At 42.4% G+C, this 27,204-nt stretch overlaps 1 protein-coding gene across 19 annotated transcripts in view; it reads right to left on the bottom strand.

Annotated features, from left to right (window-relative positions):
- Positions 1-27,204, bottom strand: part of ARVCF (ARVCF delta catenin family member) — a 247,303-nt gene that overhangs the window by 70,014 nt on the left and 150,085 nt on the right. For all 19 annotated transcript variants that reach the window (XM_071445376.1, XM_071445374.1, XM_071445380.1 and 16 more), the window contains 3 exons: positions 17,233-17,391; positions 8,020-8,630; positions 777-1,276 (listed from right to left, as the gene is read on the bottom strand). In XM_071445376.1, the coding sequence (XP_071301477.1) occupies positions 777-1,276; positions 8,020-8,630; positions 17,233-17,391 (1,270 nt within the window). The remainder of the gene's footprint in view (positions 1-776; positions 1,277-8,019; positions 8,631-17,232; positions 17,392-27,204) is intronic.

Here is a 27,204-nt window from a genome sequence, read left to right as displayed (position 1 = left end):
CTTTTCCACCCTTTCCCACTTAATGGCTGAACTTTGAAACTTGGCATATACTTTACTGCTCTTTTTGGATGATGCCCAAGACTAAGTTCAAATAAAAACACGTTAAATAATGGAGCTGTAAGTGCTTGAAAACTCCCTGCAAATTGTGCATGAATTCAGCATCCTGAAATTTAATTCTCCCTTTTCCAACCTTAGCAACAAACAAATCCATGTCCAGATTAGCAAAAGCAGACCCTATGCTCCCTAAAATCTGAGTTTTCCAGCCCAGAAGCTGCAACTTTTATACAGCCACAGAGTCCTCGGCACCAGGCTGGAAGGGTTCCTGACCAGACTGACTGTCCTCTAAATATGAGGGAGTGGGGACATGGCAGCAGGATTGTTTTATAAGAGATTAACAAAGAAAGATTTAACTCAGTGTATCTTACCTATCTAACACATGCTGAGGGCACTGCACATTACCTGTCAATGGAGCAGCTGTAACTCATTTCAGCTCCAGTACCCCAAAGCACCTGGTAATGCATGCCACACCCAAGGAGCAGCACCCATCCCTCAGCAGCCAGGGAATCCCAAGTGCACCACACACACAGAGATGATCTCAATCCCCTCCTGACGGGCACGTGTCAGGCCCTCACTCCACAAACGTGGTGCAGCTACAGAACAGCTGCAGCCAGTGGTCTAAATTCTCCTTCAGTGCTGTAACCTCCAGGAATTCTTGTTCCTGGAGCTCAAAGAACTGTTCTAAAGACTAATTCATTAACAAAATCACAGACACTGACCTGTAATTAGCTCTCTGACTTCCATGTCGTTTGTTTTTCGCAACAGCCTGATCAATGCAGGGATCCCATCACAGTTCTTTATGGCCACTTTGTTTTCATTATCCTTCCCATAGGAGATGTTTCTGAGAGCCCCGCAGGCCTTACGATGGACCTCGGGCTTTGGATGATCCAGCAGGCCCACCAGGATGGGGATGCCCTTGAGGTGCCTCATGTCCTTTTTGATTTTGTCGTTCTCGTAGCACAGGTGCTGCAGGTAGGCGGCGGCGTTGGACTTGACGGGGTCGATGGGGTGGCTGAGCATGGCGATGACCTCGGGCAGGTCGGGGTCCCTCCAGCGCGGGTCCTTGCGGATGCTGTCGATGGACGGCGAGCGCTTGCCCAGGCGGTCGATGCTGGCCATGCTGCCGCGCTCCGGCTGCGCCAGCGGCGCCGCGTAACCCCCGTGCAAGTACGGGATCCTCTCCTCAACCATCTCCGTCTCAATGGGGTCATCGTAGCCCCTGAGAGAAACAACGGTCCCAGGACAAAGAAAGGGGGGAAAAAAGAAAAACACAACGCACATTTAAACACTGAATAACTCGGAGTCAACACAGAGATTTCAGATTTCAGCCACGAGCAAACATTTTAATATCACAAACATTACTGGGCAGCATATTTACAGTTTTCAATAGTTTATTTGGAGTAACTTGAAAATTAACCATAGCTGAGCTCTCAGCAGTGATGGGAATCCAGCACAGTGTTTGTTTGGCTAGCAATGAAATGATGACAGGAACTGCAAGCCATCAAACAGATTGCTTTCATTTTGGTCACTTAGCAAAGCAATTACAACAGAGCTGGATTACATTTAGTAGGAAACACTGATCTTCATTAATGCTGCTACTTCTGCAACAAACCAAAACTCTAATTAGGGGCATTCAAGGCCTGGGCAGGGACCACAGATATATTTCAGCAAGTCTGACAAGTTCCACTACATTTCCATGTTGATGCTCAGACAAGCATACTCTAAACACTACTCTTAATCAATATTGCCATAAACCACCCTCTTATGGATGTATTTTTTCAAACCAGCAGCAGTCTTTTGCCTTACAGTTTTTTCCTGGACAGGTTTGCTACTGTCTCAGTATTGCAGTTAGCTCAGTCAAGCAAGTGGTTCTAATTGCTACAAAATGTTTCTTAAAATCTTTCATCTAAAGCACTGAGTGATGTTATTGAACCATTTCTGCTGTCATGCTGAAGTATAGGCTATTAGACATCAGGAAGAAAACGGAACTTGCTGTCATCCCAAAGGGACTGATAATTAAACTGGGCTCTGGGGAGAGGAGCAACCAGAGGTGGAGACTGAACTTAGTCTCGTACAATTAATGCTTTTAATGTTAAAAGTGCCTCTCCTGACTTTACGTTACTTTAATTGCTGTTCTAAACCATAAACTGAATGAAAGGATAGAAATGGGCAAGTATCCAAAACCCAGAATGAATCTGAAGAAATCCTTTTATTGATGCAGTTATTTGTATATGTATAATTCAGCAGTTGCTCTACACAGTAATTTACACTCTCTGGACAGTTGTGTTTTCTGTTACAGAACAAAGCTGTTTCCATCACTCCAAGCAGAAAGCAACAACACTGAAACAATTTACGTCTGTGAATGCACACAGGGCAGAAGGAACAACAAAACCCCTTAGCTACTCCTGAAAATTCTGTTTTTACAAATGCAAATTTGTGATAACCAGCATTAAAACTGCAACAAATTCTCATTTCTCAAACCCATCCTCATGTTACATTCTATTTCACTTCACAAAAGCAGCAGAAGATTAATTTTAATAATTGCACAGCTGTTCCTTGCTTGACTTGGTAACTCACAATACAGAACATCTCAGTCCTGTGAGCTGCCCACAAGATAACTGAGCACCACCTCAATTACACCTGCACAATTAAGTTTCTCTCTCCTCCTCATCCGTGCAAGTACACAAAGATAATTGCTGTCTTGGGATGCAGTTTGTTTGCTTTATTTCCACAAAGCCTTCCAAACAGAACCACACAGATGGGCCAGTCTTCCTCATGTTGTATCCTCTTCTCTTTGCCACACAAAGCTCCTTGGTCTCATTACATTTGTCAAAAGAAAACTTCAGAGTTAGAACTTCAAATGCAGCACTGTCATGACCAAAGAGTACCACACAAGTTTTGTACCAACAGCGCTAATTTTAATTGTCAGTCACTACTTATTAAATATGAGTGGAAATACCTGAAGTCAAGAATTTATCATTAAAAAGAAAAATTAAATAAGATGACAACCTTGCTTTAAAATAAGACAGCATCTCTCAACAATCAATAGAGAAGAGGATAAAAACAAAAACCTGCACTTGCTGGAATAAGCCCTCACAGGCCAGATCCAACATTCCTCTGAGGATGAAACAGTGCTGAGAGCCACTGCTAAAGCACCAGTGACATAACTCAATGACTGTACCTGGCAGCAAAGGAAAACACCTGTACACCTGAGCCTTGAAGACCCCAAATCATTATGTAGGAACTCAGATCCTGTATGAACCTAAGAGGTGTACAAGGAAGCTCAGCCAAGGCAAGTATCACACTACTTCAGATTCACATGACCAAATACACTGATCAAGGCTAGGGAAGGTAAAAAAAAACCAACAGGGGAAGCAGTTTACCAAAACAGGTCATCCATGTGCAGAGGAGCAGAACAACTGCTCAGGCAGAGCAAGGCAGAAGTGCCACAAGCCCCATCACCTCACCTTTAACAGAGGGCTGGAAGATCATACTGGCAGAGCAAGAAAGCCAAAAGCAAGAATCTACCAGGGCATTAAACACACCCTGATCATCAACATATTTACACACTGGATGAGTAAAGAAATCCTCTTTCTGAGTCAGATTGGTGCAGGCTAAATGAGATTTTTCACTTGCACATCACTGGAGCAGCTAGGCTGGGAAGGAAAAGCCACTTGACACAGAACAGGACTACCAAGAGCCTCAGCAGATACTGCTCTCAGGAGACCAAGAGCTCCCTGCTCTCAGGACTGAAGAGCTCTGGTGCTATGCCAGAGGTGCTGACTGCAAGCATCTTGCCTTCTGTCTGTCTGCAGCAAGGCAGCCGAGTTTTTAGGATAGCATGGGTCTCACTAATCACCTGTCCCAGGGAATTGATCAGAACACATTCTAGCATAGTTAAAAACTGGGAGAGAGCTTGTGGATTTATCATCTTCCTTATGGCTTCAACATAGGCACATTTGAGGAAACAGGTGAAGGATTTAAACATTTAATCCTCAACAACTTCTACAAGTGTTACATTTTTTACAGTTTGCAGCTGGCGTCTGCTTTGGATAAAAGACCAGAAAGGCTCAGGATTTCAGCAGGAAACTTTGTGCCAAACACTGAAGAGGAGACGTAAAGACTTTGCAGAATGAGATTCTACTTTTGCCAGGCTCTGTTCCTGGACAGGATACACAGAGGGATTCAAAACTGGAGTGAATCCTCTGCTGAGACAAGCCTGAGTTAGGGGCCATGTGGTTAAAACACCAAAATCCCCTTAACTGGAGACACCTAAGAACTCCAATGGATGAGCTGACTTAGATTGCCTCCTGCCCCATCAAACTCTGTCATTCACCACCTTCTGCAACCAGGATATTATCAAACTGAATTCACACTAAGGAAGACACTCAGAAAAAACCCAAATATTTTTCAAACTGACCACATTGCTTGCTTCACCCTGTTCTGCCCAGGCATGTCCATAAAATCCTGCCCCAAATTAGACAACATCCTAATGTTGCCCATAAACATTTGGAATGAGTGAATGTAGGCCAAAAGTGCTGACTTAAAGTTTTATTTACAATTACAAGCCTTTTTATTCTGTACCAAAAAAAACCCCCAGAAGAAGAATGAGACTGACATGTATGGTGTTACCAGCACTCTCACTGCCAATACACAACAGCAGCAATAGACCCAGGGGTAAAGGTATTTAATCTAAAATCTGGCTCATTTCCTGGTAATAATAATTTGGACCGTGAAGTTACCACCAAATACAGTCTCAGTATCTTAAATCTGGCTTCTGGCATAGATAATTTAACAGTAAAAAACTGTTTTGTTGTTGATTTAGTCAACATTAAAAATTTATATCCTGTCTAGTCTGGAACAGTAACACTCCAGAGCCCTTAGGGAAAACAGAGGTCCCACGAATGCTCATACAAGTGCAGAATGCAGTGGTCTACTCTGGGAAGAAACCACCACCCATGCAAGGAAAAGCTGAACAGAAGTTACTTAAATCAGTAAGATGAATTATGACTTGCCATTTCTTTCCATTTCTTTCTTTGTCTGTGCTTATGTCAATTTAATGATTAAGAAATATTCAAATAGTAGTAGGGAAGTTTTTTGTGAATAAAAGTATTCAGTACTTCCTGCTTCTCTTGCAGAAAAGGACTGTATATAAAACACCCAGCACACAGTAAAATTAGATGTTTTTAAAAACTATAATAAAACACTTTAGTATAATAAAGGGAACCTAGCAAATGAAGGAAAAAATGGCACAAACTCAATTAAAGATGTGTAAATACCTTCCTAAGTAAACTTGAGTAACATTATATCAATACTATATACCCCAAATGCTTTTCTCTAACCCAAATTTATTATGCAACCTGACTTACACCAAACCAGAGCATAACTGAGGGGAAGAACAAGAAGTGCCAGGTGCTCTTCAGAAACTGATGTATCTCACATGAGGAGAGACTCAGTATGAAGGAAAACAAGAAAGCCCAGCCACAAGCAATGATGAGCCAACAGGGGGAATATTTGCCTTTGTGCATTTATCTGGATTTGGAGATGTTTGGCACATTTTTCCCCAATTTAAAATGAAATATAAGTAGCTTAAAATGAGGCTGGTGATGACAGAAGAAAAGCACAAATAGGTATTTATCTCTGTGATCAAATGGAGCAGGCAAGAGCTGGAAAGAACAATCTGTACTTGTAATCCCCCTGCCTAGGACCCCCTCCAGACACAGCTGGGCTCCTCATCACACAGGGAATCAGACTCACTAGCACAGATTCCCATGAGAAACCTCCACTCAAGCCCTCTCAGAACAGGAACTGACAATAAGGACTCTTATTTTACCTTTAAACTACTCCCTAATGAAGCAGCAGCTACTGGGAAGAACATGAGACAAAGGCTCAGAGTCATCAGTGCAGGAATTCTGCTCAGGACAGGGGATGCCCAAGCTGGAAGTTGATGCAACATAAAACAGCATCCAACAGAGATGTTGTTAAACCTGCTCTACACATTCTAACTCTTTGAAATCAAAAGTGACATCAATTAATCACATTCATTTAATCATTTTCACAGAAATAAGAATTTTAAAAAACTAGAGAGAAATAATAAATTAGCAATTACCCTCATCTAGTACAAAGCACTACTTGTAGTCTTTATTTTCTTGCAGATCAGTAGCATATCTGAAATGCAGGTTTATTGAATTGTTCAAGTATTTCTTTGAAATGTCAAAAAGTAACTGCTTATGAAGAGGCCCTCATACAATCTTCTTATGTTCTCAACAGCTAAAGTTTGCTGCCACAGTCAGGCTAATTATTTGTCAAAGCCTCTTGATCACATTAAATATGGAAAAAAACCTCATAGCAAAAGAAATGTAGAAGAAAAATTATGAATTGGTCCTATCCAAACTGCAAGGAACAATAAATCAAAGGGATGTTTAATAAAACCACGGAATTTTAAAATGCAAATGGGTAGGTTCTAAGAATATGTTTAATTATTCATTTTGCATACAGTTTGAAAAATGCTAATAAAAATTTAAAAGCGTTGAGGCCTGACTTCTTTTATCAAGAACTGTAAACTTGCTTAGTTCAGGGAAGCACAAATGCAAGTGTGATAGATTGAGCAGGATTCTGGCACCCACTGGGTGCAGGTATTTCCTTCAGCCCCACAAAACAGGGATGTGATTCCACTGCTAGGAAAACAGGTAAGCCTGCAAAACCAAAGGTGTCACAATGGACTTGATGGGTGTTAGGGGAGATATGCCTTGACACCTTTTCACTGGCTTTTTTTTTTTTAAACTCTCACAAGTATAGATGACAATTTGGAAGTGTTTGATTCTAGCTTTGGAATGAACTTCCAGAACAGGGAGGGAAAACAGAGCCACAAAATCATGAATGACATAACATCTCCAAGGAGGAGGACTCTGAGAGAACAAAAAGGCCAACACAAATCCCACCAACAACTGCTGCTGATGCAGCAAAGCCTGAGGTCAGAAATGTTAAATCTAAAGACTGTCTATACACAGAGACAGGTGAATCCAGACTCTTTACAGCTCTGGAAACTATTCTAAATTAAAAGGAAAAGAATGAGAACTAAATCCATATCAAAACACAAATCACGAGGCTATGACTCCAAGCAGGCACATGTAAAATTTGTACACCCCTTGGAAAACAAAGTATTACAAGTTTTTCAGGTCTGTACAAGATGACTTTCAGCTGAGTAACAGGACTCTTTTCCCAAGCCTGGGGGTTCTTGGCGTTTTTTCCCAAATGCAAGAGCACATAGCTGTGAAACAGCACAAACAACTAATACCAGAAAAGATGGCATAAAATAGAACATTCCTTAGAAACTGGGCTGAACCAGAAGTAATTTTTAACGTGTCACTTTAAACACAACACAGATACTCTTTTCTCCCCTTCTATAGGCATGGGACTAAGATCTGTGAGGTTCAGCACAACCTGGTCAGAGAGCTGAGGGTGTGGGGTTAGCACAGGAGCTGGGCTGAGGCTGTCATACACCTCTCAGGACAGCTTGGCATCCCTTCACCACCGGGGATCAGCTCATCTGCAACCCCAACCAGCTGTTCAAAGCTTTTGTTTGGCAGATGTGCACACAACCAGACCTGTCAGGAGTCCCACAGATCACAAACCTCTCTTTTCACCTTGCTAGTGTGGGACAGCTCTGGGACAACACAGTGCATTCACAACTCTTTTTTAGGAAGTGGGGAAAAAAATAACTTAGTCTTCTTGAACAGGGTCATCTTTCTGTCTAAATTCAACCTGAACTAAGCAGCCTGGAAGCACTGAAAGGGTCCTTGGGCCCCGCCTCTCCCTCTCCTTCCATATTTTGTGTGTGTTTTCCAGTAATTTATGGGCTGTCAAGTAATATCAGAATATACCAGATCAGAGAATTTGAATGTACATGATCAAAAGAGCAAAAGCTGCAGAACAGCACTGTGAAAAACAAACAAGTTTTACCTTCCTTTGTGAGGCCTTCCCCTCTCTGGCACACCCGCAGACGTCCTCCTGTTGACAGTGGAGTAGTCTGGATCCAGTTCATACCCCTCATCATCCACTCCCAGGCTGCGGTTGTCATCCTCCAGTCCGTAGGGCTCCGGCTGGAAGCGCTCGGGCTGGGAGCGGTTCAGGTCAACGCTGCTGCTGCCCACGGGCACCTGGGGCTGGGCCACGGGCCCGTAGTTGTCCCTCCTGCTGGGCAGGGTGAAGCTGCCATCGTCGGGCCGGTAGGTGCCCCCGGGCACGTAGGCGTAGCGGGGCCGGTAGCCGACGCCCCGGGACAAGCTGCCGTAGCTGTCCGAGAGGTCCCCGTAGCCGTCGTGGCCGATGTAGGGGCGGTACTGGCCCTCGTGGCCCTCGGGGTAGGAGTCGTTGTAGCTGTTGTAGGAGCGGCTCAGCGTGGACGAGGCCTGGGGGGGGATGAAGCGCTCGCCGTTCTTCAGGAACCTCCTGTCGATGGAGTCCGTGTAGCTGCCCATGGGCGAGGAGCCGTCCATGGCCGGGAGCCCGTCCGGCCCCAGCGGCACCTGCCGCACCGTCCTCGTGGTCACCGTCTTCACCATCTTGGTGACCTGGCAGGAAGCAGCGAGGAAATAAATGTGTTAATGCTCTCCCTGCTGCATAACGTGGTGAGACACGGGGAGGTGGAGGAGTGGAAGGGGGAGAGAGCACCGCAGAGCAAACTCCTGTGCTGTGCCTGTAACACCAGCACAGCCATCAGCTCACCTGTTAGCTTTTGGAATGAACAGTGGAAAAATACTTTGAAAAAAGCACTCTGGGCTCTCACTACCAAATCAAAAGCACTGCAGCCATGTGACAGCACATGGAAACAGCACAAAGTCATTATACCAGTTCCATTTACCCCAAAATGATTTCAGGAGACCTCTGTCCTAAGAGAAAACTTCATCATGTTGTGGAGCCACAGCCTGTCCTCCCACAGCTACAGCATAAATACCACATCACATTCTCTAGTTTAACAAAAATAGAGTTATGTGCTTTTGCGTGATCAAGTTTGCACCTCTGTGTAATTTGATGGAGCTCAAATCTGGCAATAATATTTAGGAAACCATGATCTCAAACAGAGAAGTTTTGGGCTTCAAGACTGTGGACAACACACCAGCTTTCTCTTTTAAGATATTCTTACATCCACCAATCACCACACAAACCCAACAGGAAGCTGTTGTCATTATTTTGGTGACTAACAAATTTGCAATAATGAACACACACACCACACTGCTTTTGCAATTGCAGCTACCTAAACATCCTAGACAAGCTTGTTTAAAACACTGGAGAAAAATCTGCACACAAATAGAGCTTTATCTTTACTTCCATAAATCACATTTCATTTCAAAACAGAATTTGCAAAAACTGAAAATAGCAAATGTCCAGAGGGCTCTTGTATTCAGGGTTCCTTGCTGAAGGGTAAGAACAAAGAGTCCTTAAAACTTTGCAAGAACCATCTGCCTTTGTGGCAAAGGTCTGGTAATCTGTTTAGGCCAGTTCTGGACAAAAGCCACTGCATTTACAAACTAGCAAAGGGCCTTCTTGTTTGGGTTGGTATCTGGGTTCCATCAACTTCTGTACTGCCGTCCAGAGTGACCAGCAAAAGCTCTTTTGGGAAGAATAAAAAGTCCAGCAAATGCCAGCCTATCCTTGGTAGCCCCAACCCCAAAAATATTACTTCAACCTATAGAAAGTTACCCTAATCCTAGTAAGTGCTGACTTTTCAGTCCAACCAAGCAAAAAACCAGCACATCCACAAAGATGAGAGGGAGAATCAACCTACCTGACAGCATTACACACGCCAGGGGAAGAACACAAAATTGGTAAAAGGTATTTGGGGTTTCTAAGATATTACAAACATAAATAAGCATCAGCAAATGACACTTTTCTTCATTTAAGTCTCAGAATGAAATGCTACATTCAAGGGATATGTTAACCACAACATGTATCCCTGAATTGCTCAGTGGCTCTGAAGTCCAAATAAATATTTTGACCTATGGCCTCCGATTTAAACATTTAGATTGGCAACAGATTAGCCAAGCTACTGCAAAGCAAAATAATTCGACTACATCTCTTGAAATGGCTCCAGACATGTCCTCTAGCCAGATGTTTTCACACAGAAACCCCAAACAGAAAAAAGATTCAACCAAACAGCATTTCTTTTCCTACACACATCTGTGAGCAAATGATACTTCAACATAATGAAGTAATGAAATCCTACAAGACTGAAAGCGGCACGAATGCCTCTCCACCAGCAGTGTAATTAACAGCAACACGATGCTGAATGCAGCACAGCCAGGTACCAACATGACCTCAGTATCTAATTTGAGCCAGAGCTGAAAGATTTTCCTCATCAATACAAAGGGATTTCCTCATCGGGTAAACATCAGGAAAGATGCTATCCTTCCATGCCGCTGAGTCTTTTCTCCTTTTTTTCAAAGCATACATTTTAATAACTGGAAGAAAGGAAACCAGAAACTCAGTATTTATTTAATGACATACAATCCAACAGGGGTTTTTGTTTGTTACCTGTGTACAATACTTCTCCCTTCTGCTCAGTTGTCAGCGTGACCACTGTCACAGCTTTCATAAACTCAGCAGTGAGAGGACAGAAAGAGCTGGCAGTTTACAGTAGCTCTTTGTGAAGTGGATACACACAAAGCAACACAGCTCAGTGTTCTCCTACTGAAGTCAAACAATACTTTTATTCAAAGTACTATATTCACAAGTGATCTTCTAAGAGCAGAAAAAGCGACATTTCTCAGGCCTGAAATATGCGAGTTTTGCAAAGCCATGACAAAACTGGGCCTTTGTGTTCTTGAATTTGGGAACCAGTAATGGCATTAACAGGAATTAAGGTAGATATCAGCAATTTGATGAATCAGAAATGGATACTTGTGCTCAGAAAGGAACAAGGAAGGAGCTTTCTAAATGCCAAGAAGTGCCCTTGCATAACCTCACAGAGCTCCTTCTTTCACACCACACAGCAGCTCCAAGCCCAAGCACTGCCTTTCAGACACGAGCTGCCACACTTGCTCAGTTTGTCACCTGTCATTTTTCCTAACGCTGTTAAGATCAGACAATAGGAAGTACCTAACACACCTCCTCTGGCTGCAGCAACAGCACAAAAGGAGGAATAAACTTTGTTCTGCAGGATCAGGTCCACCTTTATCAAAGACTTGCTCCATGTCATTGGTAAACAGGATGAGGTGACAATCATAGAAATGTTACAGCCAGGACAATTGTCTCCAACAGCTGCTACATGTACACAAAAACCACAAAGCCGAATTTCAGATCATTGAAAATCACCTCCTAGACAATGTGTGACCTGCCAGTTACCTTAGTGAGTTTTTCGCCATGCTCTGGCACTCTACAGAGTATTTACAGAAATTTGGGGTTTTAGTTTAAATTGCCAACAGAATGCAAGGGATTAGTTTGCAATTTATATCTACTTTGCCTTATTTTCCTGCCTTTCAAACTAGTACAGACAGGCTTTCAATGGCTGTGGCTCATCAGAAAGCCACACTCAGTGTGAGGCAGCAGAGCACATGTAAAAACAAGTTTACAGCCTTAGCACAGCTTCACCTCTTGCTATTTTCTGAATGCTGCACCCAGCAGCAAACACAAAGTACCAGGACAATCAAAACCACCTTGGTCAGACACATAAAAAGGAACATTTCACTCAAGCATTGAAGCATGCATTTCTCATAGTATAAAAGCACTCAGTAATGCTAAAGGTGTTATACTGGGGCAATCAAACAGAGCCATTTTATATTTTGAGAGAGAGGGAGTATTTGTACTCATGCCTCATTTGTCAGGCAGAGGCATTGAGACAGAAGATTTATCATGTGATAAACAGATTTTGCTGCTGACAGGACAATAAAGGGAAGCTTTTTGGCAGCAATTAGCCAGCACACAGATGAAGGTCCATTTAATGAAAGGTTTCCAAGCAAAAGAAGAAACCCAACCAACAAACCAAACACGTTTATTTCAGGAAATCCTCCTCAAGGGAATATTTCATTTATATTTCTAAAAGAACACAGGCAATCTTGAGCAGCTGACAGCACAGTAATCTTCTCTCCCAACATTTTTGTGGTTTCCTTAATACTGATGCATTAGCTGGACAGAATGAAGCTATTCCAAATTCCAGTCCCAACAGACTGCCTTATCTGAGAGACACCTGATCCTTCAGATGCACCCAACCTTAAAAAAGATTTTTTAGCATCAGTTCCTCACTGTAGATGTGCTCTAATAAAAAATGTAGAGTTACAAGTTACTTTGAGTGTAATTTGACTTCCTCTGTTTACTTTCGATCCCTAAAGAAAACCTGTGTAAAAAGGTTTTTTCAGCCCAATGACAAATCAAAGATGCTCAAATGTTTAAATGCCCCAATCTTGGAGTACCAGAGGAAAGCTTCAGACTAGTTCCCTATGAAGAGCAAGATTTCAGCCACAGGACAAAAAAAAATAAAAAAAATAATAAAAAAAATTCCAATTTATTTAGTAGTTCATGCTCTCTGCAGCCAAAATTTTGTGATACTTCAAGTCAGTGCTTTCATTGCTGCTCTCCACACCCCAAAATCTGAGTATACTTCAGGTTTACTGACCTTACCATTGTTCACCCCACAAATAACAATTATTTTAGTAAATAATTCCCTTACAGGCCCCAGGATAATGGTTTCACTAATTCTGTTTCTGGAAATACATTTGCCAATGGAACATAAAGGAAATATTCACACATTTGAAGCAGCTTCTGTATTCTTCTGTCCCTTATCCTATTTATCTAGGAGGATGGGAGAAAAAACATGAAACTATCCAACAACTGGATTTACTGGATGCATGTGTACATGGTACAAGTAGGTGCCTCACAATGCTCAGTCCCAGAGGAGTAAAGACAGTACCAAGATTTCTGTAGAACTGGGCTGTCATGGTTGGATGCAGTCATCTTACCTGTAATTCTGCCTTCCATTTTGTTTCTGAGGTTGGTTTTGTTTTGCCTTTAATTTATTTAAAATAAATTAACTGCATTATAAAAGCTGAGAGGGATAACAATCTTGTTGAAACTCTCATAAACCAAGAATCAGCTGAGAAGGAATGCAGGAGGATCTGAGCATCCTGACATTTCTGTGAGCTTATTTTTGAACTATGGACTGTAAAAATTTATCAGCCCATGCAGGTTGAAGCTATTACCTTTCTATTAAATACTGTGGAAGAACTCACCCTGCAGGTTTCCAAAACAACAGCTGAAATCTCTCCCCTTCAATTTCAAGCCTAGTATTTCACATTTTGAAAGGGCCCTCAACTTCAGCTAAAATCCATTCTGGCTCTATTCCTAATTCCTTTGAATTTCCTGCAAAGTTCCTAAGAACTGCCTCTGGGGGTACCTGGCACCAGCAGAACCTGGAGTTTTGGTAACAAGCACAGGTGTTAGGCAGTGGGAACAGCAGTTAATCACTGCTGGGAGCTGGACCTGCTGACTATTGGAAAGCTCCAAGGAAATGGATGGACTACAAATTAAACAACTTTGTATACAGATTGATTTCCCACTTTGCTATGATAAAACATCAATTTCAATGAGTAACAGTGACCTACATATTGCAAATCTTTTGGCATTTCAAAGATAAAAATTAGAGGTGCCTGGAAAAAGAAAAAAAGTGAACTTTGACACAAACATCTAATTTGCTTTACTGAGTTCTCTTGAGCCACTTACAACAGGCTCCCTTTAACACCTGGCAGTGCTCCAGCCAGCAGCAAGAAGTGGAAGTCTCTCCCCAAGGTGACTTTCACTGTTTTAGCTTGATGGGTATTTGGCTTCCAGAGATATTATAAAGTTGAAATGAAGTGTTATCTGCTACATCTTTTGTGCAATGAATGCTATGTAGGGACTTAGTATAACACTAAAAGAATAACAGGTAGGGGAAAATTACCCAGAGATATCTCATTTTGAAAAGGCAGATGTTCTCTATTTAAAATATGTCAAATATTAAATTCTATTACGCCTCCTTCCTGCTTCAGTGCTACAGGCATTTTCAAAGATGAGGGAAAAGCAAAGCAAAACTGTCAATGCATCTAGATTAAGGTTGTTTACTTAATACACTATTGAAAAGAATAACCTCTATAAATTATGGGTTTGAAACAACAGGGGAAGGAACAGAGAATAAAGGAACAGCAGCATCCAGGAGCATTCACATTTACAGCCTTTGCGGTGCTGCATTTCATGAGGAAGAATTTCAGAAGCATTGCTCTCCAGCAAGCTAGAAATTCATACAATTTAACAAAAATAAGTGATAATTTCCTTGTAAGAATCCAAAAATGGCATTAGGTTGACAAATCCCCACATGAACTATCCAGCAAAGAAAGAATACATTTGAAAAAAACATCTCTGGTCTCTTTGGCTTTTAAAAAACCATGACCTGTGTTATTTCCTCTGTCACAGGAAGTATCTTATGCCCCCACTTTCTCTGCAAGAAGGATATGCTGGAGATTGTGGCTGACACTGTCCAGCAGAGCCCTTAGTTATAGACACAAAAACAGGTTCTGAATCCTTCCTTAAAGGGGCCTGGAGCAAGCAGAGCAATGTGGAGCATGAAGGGCGATTGCTCAGAGTAAAAAGAAGGGCTGAGCACAAACCTACCCACCCTGAGCACAGTGTGACCATCTCAGCTTCACCCACTGGGGAGTCTGACAGAGATGGGAGGATTCCCAGCACAGGAAATGCTGCTCCTCTACAAGGGCACAAGTACCACCTGCACACTGAATGCAAGGCCAGATTCATGTGGGGTGCTTTGGTTTGGGGGGGATTTGTTAAGTGTATTTTCAATTTCTTTAAATCTGTGAGGGAAAAGGCAGAGACACAAAACTGCAGTTTTTGGGCTCAACATCTCCTACTCCTGCCATGTAGGATGGCCAGCAGGGGCTGCATCTCCCATGCCAGAGAGATTTCCTCAGCACCCTCCTCTGAGCAGCAAGGTCAGAATTCTGCCACTGCACAGAGGTACCAGGAAACTTCATTTTCTCTGTAAGGCTCTCACACATAATAGCATGAGCTATGAAAGCACCATGATGACACCTATTAGAAATTATTGTGTCAATGACAATTAACTCCAGGGCGATTAACTGATGCTACTAAACCCCAGTGACACAGGTTTCATTTTCACAGTCCCTACCAAAACAAAATGCAAGTTGAAGACCAAAGTGATGTAAAAAACTTGTAAAATCTGACCTCAGATTAGTATCTAAGAGCTGTTAAATCTATGCCTTTTTATCACAGCAAGGAGAAGTCAAAACAAAACCATTTCAGAGGCAACAACCCCAGCAAAGTCTCAGCACCTCTTCTGAGAGTCAGGGCTAAGCCAGGCTGTGTTTTGACATTTCAGAATCACTTTTCTCAACAACTGGGATTTTAGTATTTTTTTTTTTGTTGGTCCTTGTAGCAATGAATTACTAGGAAACAGCTCCAGGTAGTACTTCAGCTGCAGTCAGTGGCATTATTTGAAAATACACAAATTGAGAGCAAGACAGCTCCACATTCCACCCCCATCCTGGACACACTTCAGTGCCTGCCATGACCTGCAGTGGCACAAGAAAGCCTTGCTCTTTGAAATGGAACAGTAGCTCCAAGGTTGCTGTTTTCTCAATTTTCCTTTCCCATATGCAGCCACAATGGCTGTTTTGAAGCTGCCACTGTGCTCTCCTGTGGGAAGATGGAACAACAGGAGGTCCTCCCCAACCCAGAGGAGAAAATCACACCTCTGAGCCATGACAAACACACAGCTTTTATCAGTGCCACAACTATTCCAGACAAACTACTTCACTCCATGTGCTCCTGTTATCTAGGTGAGGCATGGCCTCACCTCTATTTTTACAGTCATAGCTATAATCTTATGCCCTTGCAGCCTCCTAAAACTATGCACTTCTATTAGTACATATAAAAAGGTGTCCATCCCCACTGTAATTTTATCACTTCCTTCCTGCAAATAACAGTTGTTGCTGCCACTAGAAAGAAAATAGCATTTCTTTCATGTAAGTCACAAACTAAATACATTCGATTATTTGAAAAGCTAATAAAAATGTGGGGGTTTTTTGTTCATCTGCTTTTATTTTAAGACCTTAATCTCCTTGCAACAATCAGAAAATAGGCCAGTTATATTTACTTTGTAACTAACTGCAACAACTATTAAACCAGATACTCAGTTTAATATCAGTACAGGCCTACTGATCTCAGGAAACCAACATTTATTTACTTCAACTTGAGGATCTGATGTCCTGAATAGATATCCTAGAGGACTGCAAATCTGAAACACCAGTGAAAATAAACACTGATTTACACAGTGACCTCTCTTCAACTCCTTTTAACACAGAAAGCAGTTGGACAATCTCCTCCCCCCCCCCTCCCCCCCCTTTTTTTTAAAATCAGTCCTGTTTAGAAGTTTTTAAAACAGAAATCACCCTTAATCTCTGTAATGTTTCAGTGTCACTGAAAGCATGCAAGGCAGCCATGAACACACAGCATCTGCCCAACAGAGACTGTAAAATTACCTTACACAAGAACAAAAAGATATCAGGAAAATTAGAACACTTGCAACACCCATAATCCAACCAAACCTGAGGTACAGTCACTTGAGAGCACACCCAGCTTTCCCCATGCATTAGGAGTAAGATGCCATTCACAAGATTGCTGCAGGTTTTAAATGCTATGGTGTTATATACATAGGCTGTTTCTTGTTCCACAGGACAAAGGCATAATATAATATAATGTTATTACAGATTGTCACTAATTTAAGACATATTTTCCTCAGCCAGGCCCTACCAACTCACCGATTTTTGTTTGCAGGGCAATGCCACGAACTGTTTCAGTAGAATTAAGTGAATATTACAAGAATAAGCAGCCTGAGGAGGGGTTCTGGTGTTTTTGTTTGGTTAACCTGGGTAATTTCTACTGTTCAGTTCACAGCTCCATGAAGAGCAGTATCAGCACAGCTGATAGGGAGCAATCTAGACACAGAGGTGAAACTGAAAAAGCCCTGAACTCAGCTCTGCTGGCAAACACGATGCTCAAAACCACTGAGGATCACAATAGCATGATTGTCATCACTCAGGCTACTCCCTGCTATTTCTACTCCATGATTAGATGGCACTTTGCCATTTTCCTCACTGGTTGTTAACCTCTCACCTTGGTTTCAGTTCTCCTTGTGGTTCCATCTTCAGAAGTGACAATAGACACGTGGGAAGTGGGAGTGCCTGGGTCTTCCTCCACTGTAACTGTCTCTTCCACCATTTCTTGAGGCTCTTGCATCATTGCTATTGAAGTCTGGTTACTGGGGCTTTGTTCCTATAAAGAAGAAGGTAAAAAAAAATTAACTTCTCACTTCTACCATCATGGTGTAACTATTCCACAGATTTCAGCTTCTTTGACTGAAAAAAACCCAGATTTTAACCAACAATTTGCAAGCAGAGATTCAGAGAAAGGAGTATCTCATGTCAGACAAGCTTGCTGCAACTGTGCTGGTATGGCTGGGCTCAGTGCAGCAGACAGAAATCATCTGAAGCATCTATCAAGTACTTCATATTAACAGGCAACAGACTAACAGACTATCTTAAATTTAAATCTGCTTTAAGCTTTCTCAATGCCCAGCATAGGAGGAATGGAATTTTTCTCTGCAAAAACACTCTTTCAGGTCTGCAGTGAACAGGCCCACTGGCTTTTAGAGCAGTTAATCTTACACACCACTGAAAGTTTCTCTGCATTTGATAAAGTACACTCAGCTGGAGACTAGAGAAGGCTATAAAACATCAACACCTACAATTAGACACCTCTCTCAAACTGCCCAAAGCGACGATAATGAAACAAAAACTTCCTGGCTAGAGATTAATTCACTGAAATGCTTCCCTTCCTACATCTTCACTGAGTCTGTAAGGTCTAACTGGCTACAGGCTTATTTAAATTGATAACAGATAGACAACATAATAAAATCTAAACAGAAAGCAGGGAGATCAAAGGCAGGTTCTTGCAGGGATACTGCCTAAAGAGAACACTGCTGCTCGCCAGCACCGGCATCTGAACCTTCCTTTTTCTTACGCAATTGTGTGTTCCAGCCCAGAAATCAGAGAAGCTCCCTTTGGAAGATGAATGTCTTTCAGAAGTTTCCCAGCAAGAGGCCAATAAAGAACCAGCTTATGCACTGAGAACTCAGACTTTTGCCCAGCATTATGAATCCTCAGCCACGTTAAATGAAACTACAAACTGCTCATTTCATTACAAGCCCTGACAGTATCTGGCTACACAGGCTTTAAAACCAAAGCAGGCTTCTGCTGGCACATCCTGTCAAACAGACACTCAAAGAACATCCTTTATTAAAGACTATATATGCACACACATATTTTTACACGCATATTTTAAAAACAAAAACAAGAAAATCCAAGAATGACACAAAGCCCAAAACTGCAAATTGAACACACTTTGCCAACAGCAAACTCTGGACAAATCCACTCTATCTTTTCACATCACAGGAAAACAAAAAGGCTTGGGATGAAACTGTTGTAATAGAGGTGCTCAGCCTAACCATATAAAGGTTTAAATATTCTCCACATGTGAACAGCTTCATCAGCAGGGAACTACAAAACTAAATTTTGTATCATTTAGAAAAATTGCATTTCAACCCAGCTATAGCCTTTGCATTTCCCCTTTTGCTGTGCCATATGACATTTTGCTGCTGATGTCTCATTAAGGTCCACATTTAATTCTTGCATGATCTATTATTTCTCTTTAAACAAGCTGAGATGCCCCTGCCCAGTTTTCCTTTATTTACAGCTGTATTTTGACCTTCTGGAACTCAGACTTCAGTAAGAAAGCCACTCCCATTTTCAGGTAAGCACTAATATTAACCAAGACCATGACAATAAGCCTTTGCCAATCACCTCAGTCAAAATGCAACAGAGACAGCCTCCAAAGGTAAGGCACAGAAGTGATACAAGCAGGCACTACTTCCATTTCTATTGAAACCACAGAATAACTCAAGTTACAGAATCAATGTGAATAAGGTTTCTGAAATCCTAAAGAAAATCACTCCTCCAGTCTGCAGGACTCAAACCATTAATGGCAAACAGCTTATGATACATGCTGAATTCTTCATGGTAGAGCTCAGATGGCACATCGTGCCTTCTGTGCGTGGCTCCAGAAGGGGAATTGCTCCTGCAATAAATACATTATTCTCTTCACATTTTTCTTGAAGATACTGTGTGATAACTGCAACTCCCTTTCTCACACCCCATAGTGAAGCTTTCCTGCAAAGAGAATAATTTACACAATACTGCAATAGAATAGAGACTCAGAACTTTTATTCACCTTCACTCAACCAAAGCTTACCAAGAACAAAGAAATCAGTTACATGTAGAGGGTTTTTGCACAACACCTTATCCCTGTAAAGCTCACCACTGCTTCAAGGTGGGACTTTCTCACTCCTCTCACACATGTATGTACACACACAGCTCATCCACCACCTTCATTTCCAGCTGCATTTGAGGTGCTAGCATCTCTTTGTTCCCCTCTAGACTTTATACAGGCAGCCTCTGTTTTCTGATAATAAACCCGAGGAGATGGAAGGTGGAAAGAAATATTTTGTTCTTTGAGCTTTTGCAATACTTTTATAAAAAAAAAAAAATAGAGAGCCTGCCTTTGTGTTCAGACTGCCTGTGGGCAAAGGAAACCTTAAAAGCTAGGCACTTAAACATGAGCAAATAGCAAGCTAGAGCATATTGACTTTAAATGAGCATTGTGCTGGGTTTTATCCTCTGGCTGCTTCTTAAATGAAGATTCAGGCAGATATGGTACAGATCTGCATTCCTACAAGAGAAAACTATTGTTAGCAAGAGACTGTCCTAGGCATCAGAGAGGCTAAAAGCTTGGAAAGCTCAAGGTAGATATCTCAACACAGACAGGTGCCCAGCCAGCATCAACTGTGCCTTCCTTCTTGCTGTGTGAGCTCCTGAGGAACGCAGTGAGCCAAGGGGACAGCCAAGGGGACAGCCTGACACCCAGCTCACCCCTGAACCAGGTGGTTCTTTCATCTCCAACCCAGTCCTTTCTCTACATTGTTAGCTTGGGGCTGTCACAAGTTAACATTAACGTAGAAAAGATGCAAAGGTTTTGTTATCTGCTTTTAGACGCCATCATTAAGGATTTTAGGTCATCACAAATTGCAGAAACTGGGACACATTACCCCTTTCAACTACTTCCTCTGTGCTCAGCTTCGAAGCCAGTATTTAGGACGTTCTTTTTTGCTAAATACACCTCAGGATCTCAGGTTCCAAACATTTGGCAGGTATGCCTAATTATCCAGAGTAAACCACAAGCTGCTGGATAGGGCTGGAACATGACACCTCGAATGAATAATCCAGTAGTTCCCTGCCTGCTAGAAGGAGGTTATTTCCAGTTCAAAATAACATATATTCATTTACCTTACTGGAGGCTTCCAAAGCAAAAGCAATGAGATTACAAAACTCTACCAAGTTATAGGAACAGATTCCAGTGCAGTTATTGCATGTGGTGTCAGTAGTCATGACTCTTCCTTTTACTTCTGCTTTTTTGAGACCAAATGAATCCTATCCTGTTGATTTGTACTTGCATCTCCAGTGTGCTTTAAAAAAGCCAGGCTATTTACAACACAAAACAACAATCAATTTACCTCCAGCCTGTAAAAGTTAAGCGCAGATGAAACAGCTAAAGACCTTGTAAAATAAGCAAGAAACATAAAGTAACAGTAATTCTTGTTTTGTTAAAGAACAGTGATTTATCATTTAGGGCACATATCTCCTAGGGCTTATTTTGCATTAGACTACTATAGCTTCTGTAATCATCACTATTTCAATTCCTAGCGTTGTATTTCCATCAAAGTAGCTATTTTATATCTGTTTTAATAAAAGAATAACCTCCCCCAGGAGGATCAGACATCCTACTTCAAGACAGTAAACAAAGTTTTTTATTCTCTGCCTATGGAACAATTTTAAACAGTCTGGAAATAATATAAAATTGCAGGGGATGATTATTTCCACTAAAACAGCCTCTCTTCAAGAACACTGAAATCGTGTACATCAAATCTTCATTGTCCCCAAGACCTCCTTTGTTCTAAAGATTGCAGCGCAGGCTATTCCAGCTACTCCATACTCCAGGCTACAGTCACATACCAGATTTGAGGGTTTGCAAAGCACAAAGGCTGGATTCTACATCAATGGACATACTTGTCCTCAGCCAACCCCAGCACAGACAAAGCTCAAGTGTATCAGCTCCTGTGAAACACATTACAAGTCTGGGCATAATTAATGGCATTGGACAACAATGCTAATTGAATTAAATGTGGATTCTCTCTCCTCTACTACTCTTTAAATTACTTGTTAAAGCTTCAATCTCTGTAAAGCATGAGATTATTTCTAAGTGCAAAGCAAGAGAACACTGGCTCTCTGCTGGAGTCAAGTCTCAGGCTGATACTGTGCCCCAATGGTCTCCTTCCCACTCAGGTCTGCACTTCCAGCTCATGTCCTCAAGCTTTTATTTGCTGAAGGCATGTGAAGAAAGACACAAAAGGCAAATCTGCAGGAACACAGCTGCTTAAAAAAAAGTCTGTCTAGAGATCTGCATCAGACTGGGACATCAGAGAAGAAGGAAATCACTGATGGAATTTGTTGAATTTGGTGTACTTGAGGTAGACTTTTCTAATACAAGATCAACTCCAGCAGTTAAAGACTCTCAAATCTGGTTGATTGAGAGTTGACTCTCAATCCCTCCTGCCTTGTCAGAGCACCCTTCTTTCACCACAGCCTCAAGTTTCCTGCTGTGCTCTCTGCCCTGATCTGTCCTGAGAGCTTTCTGTGCATCTCAGCAGTGCCAAAGCTGGATTCCAAGCTGAGCAGCTCGTGCCCATCACTGGGCCTGTGTCCACCTAAGGGGCAGCAGTACAGGAAAGCATCCCACTCTTTCTAGTTTGTTCTTCAAAACCAAGTGAGCCCTCATACACTGCAGTGCTTGCACTACTGCAAGGCAGAGCACCTTCTGCAAGCACACAGAGACCTGAAGTTCAGGGACTGCCACAGGCTGTTTCCCCCAGCTCAAAAAGCACAGCAAGGTCTTCAGCACCAAAGCACAAGTACACAGCCAGACCTACCCAAATTCTTCATGTCTGGGGAAACATTGTGCCTAAACTGGGACCAAATGATGGCACACAAGCAGGATGGCTCTAGAACAACAAAAAGCACATGGACCAGCTGGTACTGAAACCCAAGCACACATGATGCTGGAAGGCCAGTCTACAATACAGAAAAATGACTTAAATATGGGAATACATAAATATCTACTTTGCTGCAGATAAACAAACCTCCATTTAGTAAACTTACTTTTTTGTTTTCTCATGTGAAATAAAATGTGGGGTTTACATATATGCATATATTTATGTATATGTATGTATACAATGGATTCAGTGCTCTTCCATGTGAACCCAAACACATCAACCTATGAGAAGGCTCAAAGCTCTGCTGGAGCTCTGACAAGCTCTCCCCTAAGGCTGGTCAGTTCAGAACAGAAGGGAAATGTTAGCCCCAAATGAAAGCAGGCTGTCCTGGCACAGGGTACCAGAATGAACTCAGCCCCACACCACAATGCACCAACTGTTTCCTGAACACTTACACACTTCCTTTGTCCTTCAGAAACACACACGACAAGCAAGGAACAAATAATGCCAAGAGCTTTTAAAGCACCAAGGTTAAAAGGAACATTTCAGCAACTGGAGAAAACCCTTCACTACGGGAACTCTGAAAAGCCACAAAGAGGAGTGGGTTTTTTGGGAAGCAGGCATGGTAATTCACCCTTTGAAGGCATCACACCTTTCAGGGAGAGCAGGAGGTGAAGGAGAGGGAATCAAAGCCCAGCCAAGGCCTGGAGCAGCAATATCCATCCCTCAAGTACAGCAGGACACACTGGGGCTCTGTTCAGCCACGCGGTAGCTGCCCATCAACGGGCAAATCCAGCGCCTGCCCCACGGTCAACAAAGAGCCTTTTATGCTATTTTAAACAATCTGAAGTGTCTCAGTTAATGGAAGACCGGGCAATTGGCCCTCAACTATTTCTAATTGACTGGAATGATGGATGAAGCTAAAGGGAAAGCTGACCCACTGAACTTTTCCATACAAAGCTAGGAAACTGAAGGAGATTGTAAACAGTTTATAAGAACGAGAAGTGGGAGAGGCAGAATCCCAGAGGCTTTGCTCCTCTCAACCTGCTGTTAAATTGTTTCAGACTAAGGAAAACAAAAAGCTTCAAGTCTGAGCAACAAACAAAAAATACATGGGAAGGCCTAAACAAATAGAGTATTTTTCCCATGCTCTCCTCCCCATTCTCCAGGAGCTGTTTAGCTCTGCCATGCAAGCTGGTCCTTTGAATCAGAAAGGGCAATTTGTCATTTTGACAAGGTGTCTCTCAGGGCTCTCTATTGCCTTGCCCTGCTTTTCAGATTGACTGGGTGTTAACCACAGATGTCAAGACATTACATCTCAGTCAACTTCAACTGATGGGATGATATGCACTTAAAACTTACATGTTAATCAGTGCCACTACATTAAGGTAATGCTCAGGAAACCACGCATGCCCCTGGATTTTCTGAACAAAACCTTCACTAGCAGCTTTGCACTGCAAAGGGCAAAAGTGCTGCAATGTGACAGAGCTGTCTGCTCACCTCAACAGCTCCTGGGAAGGAAGTCTGAGGACACACAACTTCCAGATGGGGAAATGGATGAGTAATAGGTTCAAATTCACACCATCTAACTTTAGGCAGCTTAGCAAGGTATCTAAATGCAGGATAACTTAATTCTTTCTTGTTAGTCAAAAAGAAGAGAAGGAGTCTCAGAGAACAGAACTTGCACAGACTAAATTACTTCCCTGAACATATCCAGCTCTTGCCATTGATTCTGCACAGAAATTATATCAAGTGCTTCAAGACAGCATTAAAGCTGGAGGATGAATCCAGGCCTCAAAGCCCCAGTGTAAGTACTCTGTGTAGAACCTAGAATAGGACAAGGGTATCACAAGTCATCATTCAGTCCCTTCATCATAACCCTTTTTCTCCCGTTAGTTCAGCAAGATCAAGTAGTAAAATAGAAACACAAGCCATTATTTGAAATATGAAAACTATAAAGGACAAAAAACAACCAAAAAGAAAAAAATGAAAGCCAGAAAAACAAAAAAAACCCCACCAAAAACCAAACCCCAAAAAAGAAAGAGCACCTGGCACACAGAGCTCTCCTTCCCTTAACTGTGAACAGCATGGCCAGTGTGTATCTGGACAGCCTGCCCAGTAGGAAACTGAACAGGAAATGACTGTTTCTCACCAAGATTTGTACAGAGTTCACTGCAATTTGCCAAACTACCTCCCCAAGACAAATACAATGTAAATCTGCATGCCTAATCTTTGACCAAACCCAAACCAGATCTGACTTGTTTCCTCTCTGGAGTCTTTCAGATAAACTAACCAAGGCTAAATTAGGGAAATTTTTAGTGGGACAAGGTTACATCATGGATTATAATTTTCCACCAAGCTTTTTCCTTCATCTCCACCTGCTGCCTCTACAGCACTGGCATTAAGGGTGGCGTGGGATGACTAATTTTACATTCCTTTCTGCAAGACAAGCATTCAGATTTCATTTCTTGCAGGCCCCACAGAGTTTGGATCACAAATTAAATGGATGCATGTGTTACTAGAGATCAAGTCCACAAACTTACATGCACATGGGAGTCAGAAGTACAAGCTAGGTCCTTCATCTAAAACAAAAAAACAACTGTCAGTTTGGCAGGTGAGAGCAGGTTTCTTTCTGCAGTCTGTGTGTCCCAGACACTACCCCAGCCACCTTCACACATCATTAGTGAGTTCAACCAAAGCCTGCCAGACACAGCCAGTTCTAGGCTAACACACACACGCCCACTTGCACTGCTACAAACTACCTTGAGAATTGCTTTTAACTTCAAGGCAGATCTAAACCATCTCTGCATTCTTTGAATTACGACCAAGGCTGGAGCATTATTTGAGTGTCCTAGCAGCCGTATCAGATCAGTGTTAAATTTAACTCATCTCCTCACCTACCCACAATCTTGCTGGTAGATCTGAACTATGCCACAAAAATGCTTTTTGTGGAAAAACACACAACACAAAAAGCAAAAAAAAACAAACAAAAAACTTTTCTAATCCTGAGGGAAACAGAACAAACAGACCACTGATGATTGTTTAAGCCTGCATTCCAAGAAAGCTGTTCCTTAAAATAAATGATTTCTCATTCTAGGGAATACAAAGCAATTGACAATAAATCCAATCACCCGTCTCACCAGGACTGTGCCTGCCAGTGTCTCCCACTATTAAGCCCCAGAGCAGCTCTGCCTGGCAGTGAGGCAGCAGGACTGTGGCAGCCCAAACAGCTCCCCAGGAGATGACCCCTGGTAAATCACACACTGCTTCTTCCCTCTGCACCTCACCCTGTTCCAGTCCCCCACAAAAGCCATGGTCTGCACGCAGCACAGCAGCAAGGGGTGAACCCCTCTGACCCAGACTGGCTCCGGCTGCTGGGCAACCCCAGGGAGCAGGAAAGGGACAGCAGGAGAGGAACTGTGCAGGAGGGCCCTGGATAGGTACAAATCCATTGGAACACCAAAAGACACAAACAAGTCAACAAAGCCAAAGGCTGCTCTGACTGCTGTAAATCTTCCAAGTGGAAGAGATTCCAGCAGAAAGACAATTTTCCCAAGTGCAGTGCAGTTACTGTGCTCTTTCAACTACCCAAGAGAGTTCACTGATGGGTTTTTGTCCAGCAGTCTGTTTATTTCACACATTTTCTGTTTGTTCCCTAAGACTGACCTTATTACCCCTACTTGTACGTGGCCAGACCTCACACATTGGGAAGAGAGCAAGGGCCTGTGCTAAACTAGCAATAAACAGTATGGAAAGAAAAAAAGCAAGGAAAAAACCAAACCAAACAAAAAAAATCCCACCAAAACAAAACAAAAAACCAATACCAAAACAAAAACAACAAAAACCCAAACAAACAAAAAAAAGGTGAGCACTTGGATATGAAAATCCTGCGTAAGAACACGTTCAGTTCTCATATCCACAGCTGTGGAAGGATGAGGATGCACTGCAATGGGCTCAGAGCACACCCAAGAGAACAGCCAGAGAGCAGGTCAGAGGTCCCTCTTTCACACCTAAGTTCCCACTGTTAACCTCAGAAGAAGGTCAAGGAGTGATGTGATTACAGGTCAAGTGCCTAAAGGTATAATGGAAGCTGATGGAGAGCCCTTCAGAGAGAAAGATTTAACCAGTGCCAGTGTCTGTGATGAAGACTGACAAGACACACACATCATTTAATTTTAAGGCAGCAATGTCTGAATTGTGCAAGTAAAGAAGAAACATATAGAGTTTGCTGCTGAACGGGTTGGGCCTAATTATTTTTAAGAAACATGTTTCTATTTACTCATAAACCTGATAATGGAGAAGTGCCCACCTGCATTCACACAACTGCTCACACTTGACTAGTACAACACTCTGAAGATTTTTCAGGCTAAGAATAAATTATTTAAAGCTTGTGAAGGAATTCCCCATCCCCACCAGCCTGCCCTCAGCAAACTACACTTACATGCAATAAGGAGATTTCTGTCAGCCAGAGAAGGGTTCATCTTTTGCCTATGGAGTTGCCTCTTCCCACCAGCGAGCCCCTTCTCAGCTGTCAAGCAGCACTTCAAGCAAGGCCAAATTGCAAACCAGAGCACTGTGTCAGCTGAGAAACCACTGCCCAGGAAGGACTGTGTGTCCCATTCCCCAGCCTTTGGTGTCTGCAGCACAGCTCCCAAAAACTTGTCCTGCCAGCACAACTGAAACAGCTGGGGGACAGCAGGAACCAGAAGGGGAAAAGAGAAGAGATGAGCACCATTTATCCAGGCACTGTCACCTAGAAAATGAATGGGAAACCACTGGCTCCTTTCAGTTTATAATAAGAGTGCCCATATTGACAGGCACCCATTCAGCAAGGACTGCTATTACAGCATGAATCTCAAAAAGGAAAAAATCATTTAAGCTAAGGTGGAAGTCACTTGCCCAGAGGTAAATACCTTCACCAGCAA

This window comes from Agelaius tricolor, unplaced genomic scaffold (genome assembly GCF_023055355.1).
Source record: "Agelaius tricolor isolate 1412-34295 unplaced genomic scaffold, bAgeTri1.0.p SCAF_20, whole genome shotgun sequence".
NCBI classification, from domain to species: domain Eukaryota; kingdom Metazoa; phylum Chordata; class Aves; order Passeriformes; family Icteridae; genus Agelaius; species Agelaius tricolor.
This window is presented reverse-complemented; position numbering and strand designations above follow the sequence as displayed.